This window comes from Orcinus orca, chromosome X (assembly GCF_937001465.1).
Source record: "Orcinus orca chromosome X, mOrcOrc1.1, whole genome shotgun sequence".
Lineage (NCBI taxonomy): Eukaryota > Metazoa > Chordata > Mammalia > Artiodactyla > Delphinidae > Orcinus > Orcinus orca.
The window spans coordinates 107,715,395-107,734,976 of NC_064580.1; the positions used below are offsets into that span (position 1 = coordinate 107,715,395).

General features: G+C 44.9%; 1 protein-coding gene across 1 annotated transcript in view; it reads right to left on the bottom strand.

The window, feature by feature from the left end:
- LOC101276968 (teneurin-1) overlaps window positions 1-19,582 on the bottom strand; it is a 350,419-nt gene that overhangs the window by 37,543 nt on the left and 293,294 nt on the right. Inside the window, exons 23-24 of the mRNA XM_049704537.1 lie at window positions 9,127-9,493; window positions 7,202-7,712 (exon numbers count right to left, since the gene is read on the bottom strand). Coding sequence (XP_049560494.1) covers window positions 7,202-7,712; window positions 9,127-9,493 — 878 coding nt within the window. The remainder of the gene's footprint in view (window positions 1-7,201; window positions 7,713-9,126; window positions 9,494-19,582) is intronic.

Below are 19,582 nucleotides of genomic sequence, written 5' to 3' on the forward strand. Positions count from 1 at the left end.
TCAGTCTTGCGCTAGGTACTGGGGATACTGTGGTGAATGAACTTCAAAGTCTAGTAGCGTAGATAAGATACGCACACAAATCACTCTGATGCCAGAATAGTGCCATATACTTCTGTAAACAAGGAGCTGCAGAAGCTCAGAAGAGGCAGAAGTTACTTCCAGGCAGGCTGAGCAGAAGAGAAGGAGGTGGTATTTGAATCCTGGAGGGTAGCTGGAGATCAGTCCCTTGATAGGTAGAGACTGGGGACGGGAGGAAGGCACTCCAAAGGCAGGCACACCGGTGGCTGGGATGACCATCGAGGGAAGCATGGTGCTGGAGCACACAGGTCCTCTCGGAGGGGAGTGGGAGATGAGGCCGGAGAGGCACGCTGGAAGCAGAGCACGGGGAAACTGGAGTGTCAGGCTCTGGAGGAAAGCATGTAGTCAGTAGACAATGGAGAGGCGTAGGAAGCTCTTCAGGGGGAGAACGGTATGATTCAAGCAGTTCTTTGGTGGCAGTGAATCTCGGAAGGGAAGCTATGGAGCAGGGAAACCTGTTGGGAGGCTAACGCCTCAGCTTGTGTAAGAGAAGATGGTGGCCTCTTGCCTTTATGAAATGCGTTGTGATCGCCTATCCTTGGGACCAGTCTTCCTTCCTAGGTTGTAAACTCTCGCATCTTTAGAGAGAGGACACAGTGTCTCATCACCTCTGTATTTTCGGTGTGTGGCACAGAGCAGACTCTCACTGCATATACTTGTTGAATGAGAGAAGCAGGATCTGCCAGTGGAAATGGGAAGGAAGGGGTGGGTATGAGAGTCAGCGTGGTGAGAGGATAGACAGAGCCATCCCAGGTGGTGTGGAGGCTTAGCTTACACGGACGTCCTGTGAGGTGCAGCTCATCTTCCCAGCCAGGCTCTGAAAGCTCGTTCGGCCAGCAGCCTCTCTTCCTTCTGTTCAGTCCCTTTCTCTTTGGTAGTTCTCTCTCCCCAGCATGAGCCACGACAGTTCTCTCTGCCCATTCCTGAGCCTTACCAAGGGCATAAAGCACAGGGGGAAGGAACTGAGCAAAGGTGTCCAGTCTGTCTCTGGAGTCCTGAAGGAACTGTTGGCAATTCTACGTTCTTGCTTACATGAAATCCCTCACCTGCCCAGAGGCAGGGGCCTGGACCATGTGGTGCCTTAGCTCTCTCCCTACTCTGAGATTCTCAAAAGCACTGGAAACACTTCGATGTGTTTGGACTGACTATTCACTTACATAACCAGCTCCGCATGGGACTCACATCCTCTGCTTAGGCAAATATCTCACCCGGAGACGGGGCTCCTGTACCTTGCCCCGCCTCCCCGCTCCCCGCCCCTGTCTGCTAATCTTATCAGGGAGGAGAGAGAACCTCCCATTAGCCATCTTCCATAAGACTGAGCATCTGTAAAACAGCCTAGAAGGCACCCAGAGCTATCGCGAGGGCATTTCCAAGTTGTCAGTAAATGGCGTTTTCTTGGGGGTTTGGGGGTGGGGAATGTGCGAACCAAGTCCCGGGATAGAGAGAACACAGCAAACCAGGGATCAAGAGGTCGTGCTCCCACAAAGGTCAAGGGCCTGAGGAACTGTCAGCTCGGCCTGCACTGGCAGCAGTGACAAAACTGACACTTTGGCCTCAGTCTGGGACCTTTTCAGTTGAGCGTAGCAGAAGCCTTTACCGGGGAAATGCTTGCAAAACAAGCAAGGGTGTCCTGGCTATCCTTGCAGCCTCTGCTGGGGCAGGGTCATCGCAATTAGGAGCCCGCCAGCCCCTCGGGCCAGAACCCCTGCCTCGTTCCTAGTTCTGCTTTGACAGCCATTTCTCTGTGGTCAGCTTTTCCCCTGACACTCAGGACACTTAGGCGCAGTCGCATCAAGTACTAATACTTGGGGTGTGCAACTTTGATCCTGGTCCAAGTCAAACGGAATTATGGAAAGCAATGAACTATTTAAACAACATCACACTACACAAGACAAGCCCACATACTACCACGGCACCAGATGCATGTTAAAATCCCATTTGGACTGTCCACACTGTTCAGGGTCATCTGTGTCATTTCTCCCTGCCGTTGTCGCTGATAACCGAAAGTTGAACGGATTACTGGCTTAGCTACCTCTATGCAGCAGTCTTCCATCCTTCCAACAATTTTGCTTCTGTTTCTCTTTTTCTGTTTCTCATCTCAGAACAGAAATCTGATGTCCACCTTAGCAAAGGATTTGTCACCTTTTGGCCAAAGAAGGCAGCCTCTCTCTCACCTCTGAGCAACGCTCAAGTTCTTTTAGGAGGGCCTGGTAACAGTGGCCCAAGGCCGCCTTCTACTGACCTCAGCATGGCTGTAACCCTGACTGGAAGAGTAGGTCCGATTCGGTGCTCCCTGGCTTCAGAAGGAGAAGGAAAACCTCGAAGGAGTGCTCAGAACCGGCTAAAGCGTTGGAGGATAAAAGTGAAAGAAGCCAGAGTTTGTACAGAGTAGACTGGGAAGAATTAGTTTCATTCTGAAGGCTGGGAAGTTGCTCATTCCCGTATGTACAGGCAGGAACCGACAGGGACAGCACTCCGTTGGGGACAGAATGCACTGCTTCAGGGGGAAGAGGAACCTTCTCCTCTCCACAGAGGGTTTCCGCATAATACTGGCTGGAGTCGAGAAGGTGGGAGAAGGACGAAACGGATATTCAGCCTCCCTTTCTCTTTCATGGCGCTCTCATACTCCTCTTGTCTTGCTACTGCAGCAGAAATCTTCTAGCTCCCCAGACTTCCCATGGTCACTCCTGTAATCCCAAATCCTCTTCCTTTTTCTGGAAGGCAGTGGGGTAGTAGTGGAAAGAGCAGTGGGCTAGAAGCTCAAAGATCTGACTCTAGACCCAGCCAACCAGCAACATGAATGGGCAACTTAGTCCCCTACTCTAGGCCTCCATTTCCTTATTTGTAAAGTGACCTCTGATGTCTCCTTGTGGCCATAAAATTCCATGATTACCCCCGCGTGAATGCCTGTGTTTCTCATCTCTTAATGCCTCAAGATTGGTTACCCAAAAACAATGATGTTAGATGCTACTTTTTTCTCACTGCCAGCCGAGTCCTGGTAACAGGCCTGGGCTCCGCTTGCTGTAAGTATCCGCCGGGGCCACAAACTATCCGACTACAACATTCTGCTCTCTATCTGACATCATCAGTTTTCCCCTCTGTATTGGATTATTTTCATCAGCACACAAATGTACCATTATTTCTTTCATCTTAAAAACCTCCTTCTGATTACTCTGTTCCCCCCCGCTCCAATTTCTCTGCTCGTTACAGCAGTGCACTTCAGAAGGGTTCTTTACTCATTGTCCCCAAACTCTCCTCCCAGTTGCTCTCTTTATTATTATGATTATTATTATTGAAATATAATTAACGTAGCATAAAAGTCACCATTTAAAAGGACACAGTACACAATTCAGTGGCTTTCAGTACATTCACAACGTGTGCAACCGTCAGCACCATCTCTAGAACATTTCCATCCCCCCCAAAATAAACCCCGTTCTCACTGGCAGTCACTCCCCGTTCACTCCTCTCCCTAGCTGTTGGCAACTGCTAACCTGTTATACTTTGTCTCTATGAATTTGCCTTTTCCAGATATCTCATATAAACGGAACTATATAATATCTGTCCTTCTGTGTCTGGCTTCTTTCAGGTAGCATAACGTCTTTGAGGTTCACCCATGCTGTAGCACGTACCAGAACTTCACTCCTTTTCATGGATGGATAATATCGCATTGTATGGCTATACCACATTTCGTTTGGTTATTCATGACTGGATGGACACGGTCCTCTACACTTCTTGGCTATTATGAATAACACTGCTGTGAACATGTGTGTATCCATTATGTCTTAAACCTCCTCTGCTAAAGCTTCTGTCCCCCAGTGCCCACAGCACCTGTTCTTGTGAAGGTACACAATGATCTCCACAGTGTTGGATGGAACTGTCATTCTCCGTGCTTATCTTACTTGACTTATCAGGAGTATTTGACACGGCTGATCACTCCTTCCTCCTTGCATCACTTGTTTTACTTCGCTTCCAGGACGTCCCACTCTCCTGGTTTTCTTCCTACTTCACTGGACTTTCTTTCTCAGTCTCTTTTGCTGGTTCCTCTTCATATCTTCAACTCAATGTTGGGGTGCTCTAGGTTCCATCATCAGATCTCTTTTCTTCCTTGACTACACTCACTTTTCCATGAAGATCCCGTGGCTTTAAACACAATCAAGACACTGGTGGACGCTAAATTTGGATCTCCAAATTTCACATCTCCAGCCGCTCCCCTCAATTCCAGACTCGTAAATCCAATTGCCAACTTGATATTTTCCCTTGGATGTCTAAACTGATCATATCCAACCCTGAACTCCCACCCAGTATCATGTACTCCTTGCCTGGTCTTCCCCATCCTGGTAAATGGAAAGTCCAACACCCACTTGCTCAGGCCAAAAACTTTGGAGTTATTTCTGACCCTTTTTTTTTCTCATACTCCACATCCCATCTGTCAGTCCTGACAGCTCTATTGTCAAAATATATTTAGAATATTATCACTTACTGCCCTCACTCCCTGGTCTAAGTCACCATTTTGCCTGGATTATTGCAATAGCCCCCTCCCTCCATTAGGTTCCTCTACTTCCACCATACAGTCTGTTTTCAATACAGAGTGATTCTTTAAAAATGGAAGGCAGATTCTGTCACTCCTTTACTTGAAGCTCTCCAGTGGTCTCACCTTTTACTCAGAGTCAAAAAGTCCTTACAGAGGCCTGCAAAGCCCTATGTGAAGTGGCCCTGGCCACTTCGTTGATTTTGTCTCCCTACTATGATTGTGCACTCCACTCCAGTCACAGTGGCTGCCTTACTATTCCTTGAACATGTCAGATTTGTTCCTGCTGCAGGGCCTTTTCACTTGCTGTTCACTCTGCTTGCAATGTTTTCGCCCTTCCTCTCCGGCAGATACCCACACGACTCACTCCCTCACCTCCTACAGGCCTTTACTCAAATGTCACCTTCTGAGTGAGGTCTTCCCTGACCACCCAGTCTGAAATAAAAACCCCTTCTGCCTCCAAATCTTGATTCCCCCTGACCCTGCTTTATTTCCTCCACAGAGCTTATCACCATCTGAAGTTCTGTGCATTTTACTTGTCTCCCTCCAGTACAATGTAAGCGCTATGAAGGTAGGGATTTGTATCTGTCTTGTTCACGGCTATATCCCCAGCACCAGAACACTGCCAGGTGTATACTAGCTGCTTAGCAAATATTTGTTGAATAAATAAATGAATGGTTAAACGGTTATTTTGTGGGGGCTTTTTCTCTAGTTTTATTGAGGTATAATTGACAAATAAAATTGCATGTATTTCAAGTGTACAATGTGATGATTGGTAAATAAGTGAACGGTTGAACTGGTTATTTTGAAAACTAGTTAATAATTCTGCCATTTCTTGTTGCTTAACTGAATTTAACCATTAGCTTTCAAAATAGTTGTTTGTCGGGCTTCCCTGGTGGCGCAGTGGTTGAGAGTCCGCCTGCCGATGCAGGGGACACTGGTTCGTGCCCCGGTCCGGGAAGATCCCACATGCCGCGGAGCGGCTGGACCCGTGAGCCATGGCCGCTGAGCCTGCGCGTCCGGAGCCTGTGCTCCGCAATGGGAGAGGCCACAGCAGTGAGAGGCCCGCGTACGGGGAAAAAAAAAAAAAAAAAAAAAAGTTATTTGTCTAATTTCAGCTGCAGTGTGATCTTGCGTGAATTTTTGAAAAAAGATATTCTCATTAGAACTTTTATCTTTCTTAAGGGTAGTATATTTCAAAATGTGGGCTCTTGAGTCAGACTGTTGCAGTTTGAATCCTGGACATCTGTGTGAATCAGGGCAAGCTCACCATGCTGGGCCTCAGTTTCCTCATCCATAAAATAGGCAAACCAGGAGCACGTATCCCATGTTGTTATTTTGGAGATCAAACAAAATACTTTATGTAAATCACCTACCCTAGGACCTAGCACATAGTAAACCCTCAGTGAACAGTAGCTTTTATTACTTTTATTAAGACGTAAGAGAAATTTTTCCAGAAATAGAGGAAGACCTGCGACAGAAACTGAATACATTTTTCTCAGTGAAACTAAAATAGCTGTCCAGCTCTTTTGTATAAGTGGCATTTCTTTGGGAAATGATCCAAAACTTGAAGGCCAACTGTTTTGTCCCTTTCCTCAGGAGGGTTTCGCGGGATCTATTCTTTTCATATTCCCTACATTCTCACGGAAGAGTCACACCTGGAACTCCTCGTATTTAGTATCTCCGCTTCTCACGTTCCTCAACTTGAATGCCATTTCAGGCTCTGGGTTCAGTTCCATGCATTATCTTCACTCGGTAAACTGGTTAAAAATTCAGCAATTCCCTTTGTGGGGAAGAGGCTTGCCGAGCACTGGCAAACTAGCTTTCTAAATGGGTTGACTTGCAAATAACGTTGTCCAGCCTTAAAAGGCAAGGACGATGGTCTCTATGTCCATGACAGGACACCTCCTAGTAGCCTGCCGTCAGACACACCTTCTGTTAATTCCCAGTTAAACAAAGTTATCACAGACCCGGTCTGTGAATACCCAAATGTATTGGAGTCTTTGCCTTGTGCAGGGAAACTGGGGGGAGGGCGCAGGCCTGTACTGAAGCTTTTGACTCCACATTTCCCAGAAGCAGCCAGTGGAGTGCAGCTTCTCCTGTTTCAGCATTTGCCCCATGTCATTTCACAACCTAAACTGAGTTGGGCTGGGCTGGGCTGCGCACACATTCATTCATTCATTAAACCCCACAGCGATCAATAAATACTAGTTAAGCTACACTGCTTCTTTGCTACTTTAGAACTATTTTCTAGTTTTGTCATTTAAATGAAATTTTCCCTTGTTTTCCCAGCTATGCTGTAAATTTCTCGAGCACATGGACTTCCGCCTCATTCTTGTCTCGTGCAGCGCCATGCTTGATCCTTCATTCAGCCTATGTGTTTATTATTATGCTCTGTAAAAGTGCTTGCTCTGGAGAAATGGGTTCGAAGCCTAGGAGTTGGGTAAAATTTTCTCCTAGACTTTTTTTTTTTTTAATTGTGGCTGTTAGGAGAAAATAGCATGCAACACTCAGCAATTACTAAGTCATTTTCCCACTGTAATACAACTGCAAATACAAACCTAACAAAGCCCATGTTGAGATTTAGAAACTTACTCATAAACGGTTGTCCATCCATTTTCGTTACTTTTGGTAGCCAGAAGCCCCGTGTTTCCTGGGTAGGTCATCAAGGCCAGATTGTAGCCTTGGGCTGACACTCTTTTCAGGACTCCGTTGCTGCTTATGGTCAGCCAGTACACCTGCCCGCCAGGCACCACAAGCCAAAGTGGCATCCCGCTTGCGTCTCGGCGAATGTGCACAGAATTGCCGTTGTTGCTGGTAATCGCACCCAAGTCGCCTTCGGCATTGTAGGTGAAATTATACACATAGTCCCTCGTTATCAAGTTCAAGGTGTGCAGGTGGGTTCCATTGACAGTGAACTGGTACAGTTCCTGATCAGCAGGTGATGCAATCTCATAAAGGTTCATGTCATTCAAGTGGGCTTGGTTCCTGCTAATGGTACGAATTCGAACATTCCCAAGGTCTGCCACGTAGAGGGTACCATCAGGTGACACTGCTAAGGAGGAAGGGGCTTTCATCTTTGCATCTTTGGCATAGCCACCATCACCTGTGGGAGAAAGACCCTGATGTTAATAGTTGTGGTCACAAGCATTTATACAAACATACCATATACAGAAATCGCTGTGCATCAAGAATCATTTTAAAGGGAACAGTCAGTGAACCAACATTCTCCACATGCCCCAGCTGGATATTTGAAACCCATTATTCCCAATTCTTGAGTCAGTGCCACTAAAGATGAACAGTGAGATGCAATTCTCTCAGTTAACACCAATTTTGTGAAATCGTCAATCCTGCTCTTCTGTATCTAAAGATACAAAAACAGCAAATGATGACAGTCACCCCAAATCTAGCCAGAGACTTACGCCTGTCCATGCTCATAGCATCTATCTCAGGGCTTTCCAGTCCTACTGTGCCCAGACACCTTTCTTCTGTTAACTTTCATTGTCATATTGTCAAAGTACACTAAGTCTGCAAGTGCGACAATGATTCAGAACATCAAATTTGATAACTGGAATAAACATTCCAGTTTTGCCTTGAAAGAAAGATATCAATTAGCAAAATAACTATAAAACTAGTTGTCTAGGAAAACATTGGAAATATCAATCAAAAGTAGTATTGACCAAGTTGCTCACTCTTGATTCCTCTGTCCCAAGGAAAGGCAAAGGTTAAAAGAACCATCTGGGCGTGGATGAGCAGTTTAATAGGGCGGCATGCAGCATGGAGGGATGTCCACGTACCAGCAGTAAATGCATCTATTGACATTTACAGGACTGTTTACTGTCTGGAATATCCACTCTGTGTTTGGGAGAAAAGGCTCTTTTCCCCCCCTCTATTTCAATTGAAGTAAAGGGCACTATTGGTTATGGAGAAAATTTTGGATTAAAAAAAAAACAATGTAAGTAGCAGACTGATGTCCTGAGAACCCTCCATTGTGAGATTTAATTTTGCCCTTGTATCCTGAAAGCAGTCTGCTTCTAGTCCCTTTGGGTTTCAAATAGCACACATTGTTAATCTGGAAACCAGTCACTTATTGGAAGTAATTTTTTCCTTAGCTAAATCAGTAAATGTAGGTTTTACCTAGCTTCCCTTTCTCCAAAGTACAAATAATATCATGATCTTACATTTGTAGAGTGGTGTTAACTTCTTAGAGTACCAAAACTTTTATTATACTAGTTTATCTTCAAAACAGCAAGGTGATATAACTGAGACACGTGGTCCCTCTACTTAGCAGATGAAGTGAGTCATGAAGGGGTTTTATGGCTTTCCTAGGGTCACTCAGTGAGTCAGCTGCAGAACAAGGACAAGATACTAAGCTACCTGACCCCCAATCCATTGCTTTCTCCAGTGCCTCACACCAATGTTTACAAGTAATACTTCTGTTCTTTTTTTGACTTTTCTGATGCACGTTTTTCTTTTGAAAACAGAGAGGGGGAGCTACTGAATTGCTAGAAAGGTCATACCTGAAAAACAGTCACAGTTGGGATCAATTTTGCAGTCACAGTCAGTGGGGGCACCAGCCATGATGGAGATCTCCCCATTGGTGGTAACTTGCTGAATGCGGTTTACTTTCCGCTCGTCTGTTTCAGCTATGAAGAGCAGCCCGCTGTGGGAGACGCTGATGGCCCTTGCTGACTCCAGAGTGGAGTGAATTGCTACCTTGCTGACCAAGAAATGATCGATGCCTGGCACCTGGCAGTGAATGGGGCGCCCTGCAATGATCCGCACTCGCCTGTTCTCAGAAATTTGAAGCACAATGTTGTTATCCAAGACGTACAATGAATTGTCCAAGGGATTGACTGCAAGGTCTGTTGGCCACTCTAATCGCACCTGCAAAAAGAACAGAACACACACCATTAGGTTACAATATCTTTCCGGGGCCGTTTTACCTTGAAAGAAAAATTGGCTTATTGGTTCCCCGTCTCATGAATTTCAGCAATGTTGGTGTTATCTGGCAAAGTTCGGAAGGACAGCTGATTAAGTGCTCTGGTAAACACATTTACCATTTATGCCATTTCCAACATAATGTGAATTATTTTCTGCTATAATTCCAGAAGGATCCTTCTCAGAGTGTGGTCTCTGGACCAGCAGCAAGAGCATCACCTGAGAACCAGTTAGAAATGCAAATCCTCAGGCCCCAACCTAGACTTATTGAATCAGAAACTCTGGAGTTGGAGCCCAGCCAGCCATGTTTTAACAAGTCCTCCACGTGATTCTGAAGCACAATAAAGTTTGAGGACCACTGCTCTAGGGCTTCTGTGGCACTATGAGATGCAAATCTCTCTCACTGCTCTGTAGATGCATGGAACAGCAAAGTCATAGAGGCATCTGGACAACAGAGTGCTAGAGAAACCCGATTTTACTCTATCAGCAACCTTTGAGGACAGGACCTTTCCTTGCACAGACCTAGCATCTGTCTTGTGGAGTACTCAGGTATAGTTCATCAGCTGGGGATTTGGAATCCTAAGTTGTAATGCACTGCTCATGTGGCTTGACCTGGTTCACTCCACATCCTTCTTTCCTCAGCAAAGAAACAGGTTGGTTTGTTCTTTCATTGGATGTTTGCTGAGCACCTTCTCTGTGCTAAGCCTTGTGCTAGGCTTTGGGCATTCAAAAGATCTCCAAAATGACACAGCTTCTGTCTTCAAATGCCTCATGGTCTACAAGAACCCTTGGAGAGCCATCAGGCAATTACTCTCCATGTCATGAGAAGGAGGCAGCGGAGAGGACGTGAGAGCTCTTTACCCAGACTAGGAGTCAGGAGGCAGGGTATTTCCAGAGAAGGTGGTACCTAAATAGGGTCTGCAATGACCAGTAGGAGAGGAATGGGGTGGAAATGGCAGGCAGTAGAGTTGAGGGCAATCCAGGGAGAGGGAGCAGCATGGGTAAAGGTTCAGAGATTAGAGACAGTATGGCCCATCCAGATACTACAAACAATCCAGTAAGGCTAATACAGGCTGAGTGATGGAGAGGTGATCGGTGAGAATCAGGAGGTAGACAGTGGCTAGGTATCAGGACTGAATTGTGCCCCCCTAAATTCATATGCTGAAGTCTAACCTCTAATGTGACTGTATTTGGAGATGAGGCCTTGACAGAGGTAATAAAGGTTAAATGAGGTCATAAGGGTGGGGCTCTCAGGTCCTTATAAGAAGGAGGAAATACCAGGAATGTGTATGCACAGAGAAAAGCCCATGTGAGGACACAGTAAGAGGATGGGCGTCTGCAAGCCAAGGAGAGAGATCTCAGGAGAAGCCAAACCTGCCGACACCTTGATCTTGAACTTCCCACCTCCAGAACTATGAGAGTATCACTTTCTCTTGTTAAAGCCACCTGGTCTGTGGTGTTTCGTTGTGGTAGCCCCAGCAGACTAATACACCAGGTAATGGAGAGATGTACATGTCCAGTTTTATTCTGATGGCTTTAAGTAGGGATGTGACATAATCATATTTGGGTTCTAGAGGGATCACCCTTTCTGCTGTTGAGATCATATTGGAGGAGGAGGTGAGATGGGAAACAGGCCGCTAGTTAAGAGGCTCCTGCAGTGGTCCAGGTGAGGGATGATGGTGGCCTGAATTAGGTTGGCGACAGTGGGGATGGAGAGAAGTAGATGGATTTGAGACAAAGAGTTAGAAGCAAAAGGACTGGGGTGTGTGTGTGTGTGTGTGTGTGTGTGTGTGTGTGTGTGTGTGTGTCTGGCATGCTGGTGCCAAGTGCTGTGCTGGGCACTGGGACACACAGGCCAAGCAAACACGGATCTACTCTAGCTCCTTTCTCGACACAGGAGTCAGCCCAATGTCTACCCTGACATCTCCTCGACACGACAGCTGCTATTTATCACCGGGCACTTCTCAGAGAACTACGTTACGTGCACTCTCGACTCCACCACTCACTTATTCTGTACTTTATTTCTCTTCTCTTATGGCTAGGCAAAGGCAGAAGAGTCTGCCCCATTCCTGGCCAAGATAGTAACAGTAATGTAGCTGCAATTCTTTTTGCCTTGAGTGAAAGCCCGAGGAAAGCTTTGTTTTTCTCATTGAATCCGAAAGTCTGAAAACAAGATATATGCTATCATCGCATTCTGAGGCCCACTATTTCCAGGTTGGAAGAGGCCTTCCACTCAGTAATGAAGTGGACAAAGGCCAGTCTGAGATAAAGCCCTTCCCTCTAATTCTGTCTCTTAATGGAGGACAACTGGTGATGTTATAAAGAAGACAAAGGTTGTCTTTGACCTCCCCTCTTGTACCACTTGGGTCTCTTTGTCCCCTGTCTCTGAGTGTCTCTCCCAGACATCCAGCAGCCTCAACCTGTCCTCCTGTCTCTACATGCCCTCAGCCTCGACATAGGCTGGCCTTCTCTGGTCAGTACCATATGCCTCTGGACAGCTAGGAATTTGAATGCTAATGGAGTATAAAGCTGAGCTTCTGTTATGCATGTTCTACAGAGCCTTTCAAACTGAGGCCATTGGATAAACATTAAACACCAGCCTTAACAGCTCCCAGAGCTGTTTGCTGTGATGTGTTCCTCAGCACGTCTGTCTGAGGCCCTTGCATGTCAGCGCCCTGCCACGGAGAGGGAGAGCAGGGAGATGGAGCGCCTGCGCTGTGGACCCCTCCGCAGCCCTCACTCTGGACCTCTATACACACCATCGGGCTGCTACAGAAGCTGTCTGTGTGCGCTGGGCCTCTGGAGCACGGTCCCCCAGGAAATAAGCTGGGGCTGGCTGAGGAAGAGGAAACCAATTGATTTCAGTCCAACACTCGTATTTTGATCAAGTCTGAAGTCAGTGACCCAGAAAAAACAAAGCTGGCAGAAATGACGTTCTAATTATCCCCACTCTGAGAGCTGAGGCCGGGCCAGAGGCCGGGGACGGCACACACCTGGCAGAAGTCAGAGAAGGCCATGTTTTGGACTCTGCTCTCTGCTGTCAAGGCGGCCTCTGAGATAAAGGCTGGTAGTTGGAAGACGAGCTGTTAAATTCTCCAACTCGCCCGAGCTGATTTAAGTCAACGCTATTGGTGTCATGTTTATTAGGTTTAAAATTGCCTCAAAAATACACCAGCTATTGTGTCTGTTTGTTTTCTGTTCCATCAAATAAGTCACCCTCTGGCAGTTTCCTGTGACTAAAGTGGCCTCTGTGCTTCTGAGACACTTTCTGTATGAGCTACACAGAATCCCTTTAATTCCCATTTGATTTGTCTCTGAAAACGCCTCAGATGAAAGATGTGTGGCTACTTAGTAGTCTAGGGTCTGTCTTTTCAGAAACTGGACCTCTTCACCTCTCGTAGGTTGTTAGTTCCTTCTATCTGCTTCTCATGGTAGATACTCTCTTTTCCACGTAATTTTTCAAGGAACTGGTGCTTTATACCAAGGCATTTCCATAACACACAATGTAACATGAGGATTGGAGTCTTTGCCTCATCCCGGCTGTCAGAATTAGCATCTGTTAGTTGCAGAGAGACCCCAGAATTATAGACTACTGAGGTGGGACTAAGGTTAACCCCTGAGGGCTGTTGGCATTTGTCCAGGTAGAGAGAAATAAACATTTCTTTTGGGGGTGGTGGGAGAATCTTTGCACAGTAACCCAGCCTGCAGGGAAACCATTTGGCCTAATCTGTGGTCGGTGCCCCACCTTGTAAAAATACATTAATTTGCTTGAAATGTCAAAATGTATTCAAGCTAAACTAGCATTAAAGGTCACTGGTGTAGCCGCCAGCTGGTAGAATGTGCCCATCTCCCAACAACCTTCCCTGAGAAATAACCCAGAGCAGAAAGGGGCTCTTGGTCTGGATGTCAAGCCTTGACAGCACCATGTCTTCCTCTGCTAATTGAAAATCTGCCTTGAAGGCACTTGGCCCTCAGGTCAGCCAGTCCCATGGCTGGTTTAAAGAGTCAGCTAATTTTGACCTAAGTAGTAGTTTATAAAGCAACAGAATCCTATCGGGGAAAATCCATGTGTAACAGCAATATCTAAATATGAGCCCTTGATTAGACTAAACTAGAAAATTCCTCAGTTATCCCACACTGTAGACACAGACCATAATTTGTAAACTGAGGCTCTCCCTAACAGTTTCAAGGCTGGTTCCTTCCCATACTAGTGTGTAACCCTAGGCAAATGAGGTATCTTCTATGAGTCTCTGATTTCTTCATCTGCAATAAGGATAAGAAGCTGATGATAGTCTATCTACTTTTCAGAGATATTGCGTGGATCAATTGTGATAAGGAGGCAAGGTACTGAGCCCAGTGCCTGGACAAAGTATGGGATAGCAAATGGTATTAACATGAAAAATGGTCTCAAAGTCATAAACCTTTAGCGCTAGAAGGAACCTAGTCCAGTTACCATTCAATATAGTTCCTTTTCAGCTCCGTTTCCCAGACTTCAGTTGTCCACATAACAGCTTCATGAATTTTGCCTTAGCTGTCCACCACTTGCACTATTATTGACTTAATATTTTTCTTTAAATTGACTTACTTTTTAAATATAAATAGGTGCTGCCCCTTCCTTTGAACTGGTCCTAATCAGTAACATCTGTAAAATTACAGGCCCACTCATCTGAGCCTTTAATATAAGTAGCTACTGTTTATTGAGTGCTTCCTGTGCATCAGGCTCTTTACATGGATTGTTACTTTATATGCTTAGAGCAATCACTTGAGAAAGAAACTATCAATATCCCCATTTTCAGATGTCTGCGCTTCGCCTCTATGCCGTCTGATTCCTCACCTAGAAGAGTGGACATGTTTCTTCACGCTCTCCTCACCAAGTCTGGCCTCCCCTTTACCTGGTTAGATTCAACCTAAAGGTTGATTTCAACCTTTTGTTTTGTTTTGTTTTGTTCCTGAGAAGGTCAAAGCTCATTAGGAGTTGAGTGATTTGTCTTTCTCTCTGTCATTTGTTATCTTTCAGTTCAATGCTTTGTGGTGCCTACTCTGTCTCAGGCACTATTATAAAGGTAAATAAAAAAGGTCCCTGCCCTTTATGAGTTCACGGTCAAGTGACAGAAGGCAGATACAGAAACAGGTCATTTCAATATCACGTGGTTAAGTGACACGATAGACACATGCCCAGGGTGACATGGGAACACAGAGGAGGAAGCTTGGGGCAATACTCCTAGAAGAGAAATGTAAACTTAATCTTGAAGGATGAAGCAAAGGTACTGAGAAAAAGCAAGGTGGGAAGAGTGATCTCAGCAGAGGGAAAAGAATGAACAAAAGCACAGAAGCACGAAACCATATGGGAGTGTGGAGCTCACCGCAGTCTGGGATTGCTGGAGCATAAGTAGGGTAGGCAGTGGTGGTAAATGAAGTTTCAGTGTTTGCCGGGGACTAATTTTAAGTCTCTCCACTGAGGCACTATTGTCATTTGGGACCAGGTGATTCTTCGTTGTGGGGCCTGTCCTGTGCAGTACAAGATATTTAGCAGCGTCTCTGGCCTTTATTCACTAAATGCAGGTAGCACCTTCCCTTGAGCTGTGACAACCAAAAATGTCTCCAGACATTACCAAATGTCCCCTAAGGGGAAAACTGTCCCTTGTTGAGAACCGCTGCATTAAGCCATGAAGGGCTGTGTAGGCTAAGGACTTTAGACTTGAAATGAGGGTGTCGAGGAGTCAATGAAGATCTTTAAAGTTGGGGGTTGACATGGTCAGACTAGGGCTTTAGAAAGATTACTTAGGCTGCAGTTTGGGGAGCAGGCTGGAGGGAGACCAGATTGATGCAGGAGAATCAATTTGGAGGCCAGATCTTCACCAGTACATTCACACATTTACATAGCTGTCCCTCCACGCCTCTCGCAAATATCTGATGCTGATTCAGACAGACAAGGTCCCTGCCCTCATGGGCTTAGAGTCCGCTACACTGTTTCTCATACTTTTTTGGATTTACAAAGTCCTTCGAGAATCTGATGGAAGCTATATACTCTCTCCGTAGAAAAAGGCTCAGATGTAGTAGAAGGAAGTGGTTAGGAGCTCGGGCTTCAGAGTTAAGACTTCCTGGGTTCAAAATTTTGTTATTTGCTAACTCTGTGACCTTGGAGCAAATCAGTTAACCTCTCTGAGCCTCAGTTTCCTTATCTAGAAATTGGGTATAGTAATAATACCTTCTCAAAAATTTATTATAGGAATTATACCAAAAAAATCTACATAAAGCACTTAGCACAGTGCCTGGTACACAGAAAGAGCTCTGTAAAGGCTACTTTTTATTATGGAACGTGCCTGTATTTCTTCTCATTCCTGTCTGACTATGGACATGTTCTATTCCTTGGCTATCTCATGAACCCTTATTTGATTTTTTTTTTTTTTTTGGGCTGTGCCTCACGGCTTGTGGGATCTTAGTTCCCCAACCAGGGATTGAACCTGTGCCCCCTGAAATGGAAGTGCAGAGTCCTAACCACTGGACCGCCAGGGAAGTCCCTCTCATGAACTCTTAAGTGCAGTCACATCGTCATGCTCTTTCAAGGTTTCCCTTGCTTCTCTGTCACCGGCCATTCCCTCCTTGTTCATTTATTCCATTGCTTGAGAATCCTTTTAAGCTATGTGTCCTCCAAGAAACATTTGGCTTACATTGGGATATATTATTTCTCATACATTTGTCAGCCAATTTCATGGCTAATATTTCAGCTTATTACTTGGATTCCCCACTGTTATTTGTAACAGTACTCTTGGTGCAGTTCCAAGTGTAGAACATGCTACTTTATTTTCCTTTCTTCTGCCAATAAATGGCTCTTTATCCCATTTTAGGCATTATGCTAGGCACCAAGGAGCCAGCTCTAACCAACACAGACTAGGCCCTGCCCTCATGTAACTGACAACCTTTGGCTGACTTCATTTCCTTCATTTTCTAATAGATACAGGGTGTTGCCAGTGACACAGAGCAGTAGACTACTTCTGTTCCACTCCATCCATTTTAAGAAATTACTTTCCATGGAAAAGCCTCAGAAACACATCATGACTGTTACTATATTTTGCCATTGCTACCAAGTGCTAATAACTTCTTTTCCCCAAGTTCAACTGTGCTGAAGAAACCAGCTGTTTCCCAAACGGCCCTGTCTCACTATCCTAAACAGGACACTTCTCATCTCCCTCCTTTAGTACATTTCCAGCCTTGTGGCTCATTTGAAAAGTGACTGTTTGCTTTTGATCTCTGAGGCCTCTTCAGCAGGAATTTCCAGGAAGCGTATGATTAGTGCTTCTGTAGTACGCCAACCTGGGGGAAGATGCAGTGACGGGACGCAGTGCTCTCTGCCAGGTGTTCTGCCAACTCCATGTTAGACTTCCCCATTCTTCTAAAAGCTGACAACTGCAGACTGTTAGCATCACTTTCTGTCAGTTTGCAAATGGCCTTCTCGTTTCTTGACACTGATACTGTCTGAGCTTCTTCAAATTTATAAAAGAGGGAAAAAACCGTCTGGAGAAAGTTTGGTTTTCTGCAGTTGGAAAGCGCGATGACACCTTTGAGAGCGATGGCCCTTATTGATCTTGCTTTTAAAAAGTGGAAATTATTAGAAGATGAAATACACTGAGACTACACGGACTCGTCAACCGGCAAATTATTTCCCATTATCTCAGATCCACATTCTTGTGTTTCTCTGCATAACGGCTGGAGAGTTTGAGGAACCCCTCAACCTTTGGTCAAATGTGTCAGCCTGGTCTGTGTCCATGGCTGCCCAATCAGAATAACTGACACGTAAGTCACATTATTCATTGCAGATGAATAGCCAGGATCAATCTAATCAAGAGTTACAATTGGACTGATCTTTAGAATCATTTAGTTGCAGAGCCTATAGATTAAATCACACCTACCCCAATGTTTCAAAAACATTGTGGAAGTTGAGGAAACAAAGCAAAGCAAAACAAACAAATAAAAACCCCCCAAAGCAGAGCTGGTATGTTTCATCTTGCAATAATTCACACTTTTTAAAAGGAAGATCAATAGGAACCATCACTCTGAAAAGTATCATTGTGCTTTCCAAGTGCCCCAAACCAAATTTTTCCAGATGGCTTTTAGAAATTTGAAGAAGCTCAGACAGTATCAGGGTCAAAACAAAATGCTGAATTTGTGGTTACTAAGATGCCTGCGGCAGAGACTACTAGTTCTAGACCTACCCTATCATTCTTTCACTCTCTCCTCCTCCTTTAGTGCACTAATCTTAAAATTTGGGCATACTGCTATCTAGAATCGAAGGCATTCCAGCCTGATTTGCAGTTACCTGTAGCCATGTGATAAAGTTCAAGGCAATACGATGTAAGAGGAGGTGTGGAAGTATCCACACTTTTAAATTGATGCTGCTTAAGGACAGCTGACCCAACTGGAAGGAGCCTCTTTTTGCCCTTTCTTCCAATATGCAATATGGATAGAAGTGGTGGGAATTTTAGCAGATGTCTTAGACCATGAGGTGGCCATGAAAATGGAAGTTTTGTGCCGGGTGGGCAGGGCAGAATTATAGGAGCCTGGGTCCCAGACGACCTCGTGGAACTGCCATCCAGTCCTGGACTATACTAATGTGGCTGCTATCCTGCTTATGTCACTGTTGTGTGTGTGTGTGTGTGTGTGTGTGTGTGTGTGTGTGTGTGTGGCGGGGGGAAGGGGCTCTATTATTCTCAGCCAAATCCAATCACAACCAAGAAAATGTTCTGTTAAGCTTTGTTTTTGACTGGCGCTACTGACTATACCAATATGGTCAATCCGGTCTAACAAATTTCTAGGTTTACATCTCTGGATAGATCACCAGTGTTTGCAAAATTAAATTAAACTGACATAAATTAATGTCCCAAAGAGACTGACACATGTGCCAAAGTCCACTAGGGCAGCCCTTTGTTATGAGGATGACTAATTGCTTACACTTAGTGATTAACCTCAAGCATTCCTGAATACCCAGGGCTCCATCTTTGGGTACTTCAAGCTGTTCTTCCAGGTCCATGACTCATTCAGATCCAATGCTTCTCCATTATACTATAAATATTTGTTTGCCTTCCTTTGTCTTCTATTAGGTCTGTGAGTCTTCAAGGGCAGGAATGAGGTCTCATTCATTTTTGTATTTCCAGTATCTGGTATTACAGTTGACAAATGTTTATTGAATGAAAACATTAGTGCCTCACTGACTGTAACATCTTCAGTCCATGAATGCATTTTAAAAATTGTAAAACACAAATTAGCTCTAAGAAAAACTAATTTTCCTCAACATGTTTCAGTCAGTAAATCTGCATTTCCAGAGACCCACTGAGGTTAGTGGGAGTTGCCATATTTCCTCAATCTTAAGAACTATATTTCCTACCCCTTCCATATTTTAAATTTTCTGAAGTGAGGTTGTGTCTTATAATCAACGCATACATTTAATGGAGCATCTCTCCTCACCACCTAAAGTTATCAAATTGATGCTACGTTTTAGAATACATGGTGTCTTAGAACTGAGGAAATATGGTATTTCCATTTTGGTCTGCAGACTTCGGGGATCCCTGAGACTCTTTCAAGGAGGTCTGTGAGGTCAAAATTATTCTTAATACTATTTGCCTTTTGTACTTTCTTATGAGTATATAGTGGAGTTTTCCAGAGGGTGCCTGAGGCTACTATAGCTTTGTGTTTAAAAAAATTCACACTTTTACTTTCTAATAAACTAAATAGATAAAACCCACATAGAGAAAAGCTCTTTGAAGTCTCCAACAATTTTTAGGAGTGTAAAGGGGTCCTGACACCAAAAAGCTTGAGAATAGGAAAGAAACAGTGAATGAAACCGCTCTGCTACATAAGAGTTTCATTCAAGCTCATTAAGAAAAAAGCACGTATCCCTTCCAAGATGGTTCCTGGGGCCATAAGCTCTGTCCAAAAGCACACTGACCGAGTGGCTGAAAATCTTTCCTTCCTCTAGAGACCCAAGGCCTGATGGGTGCTATAAAAGTTTGTTCTCAGAGGCTCCCTCAGAGCAAATCG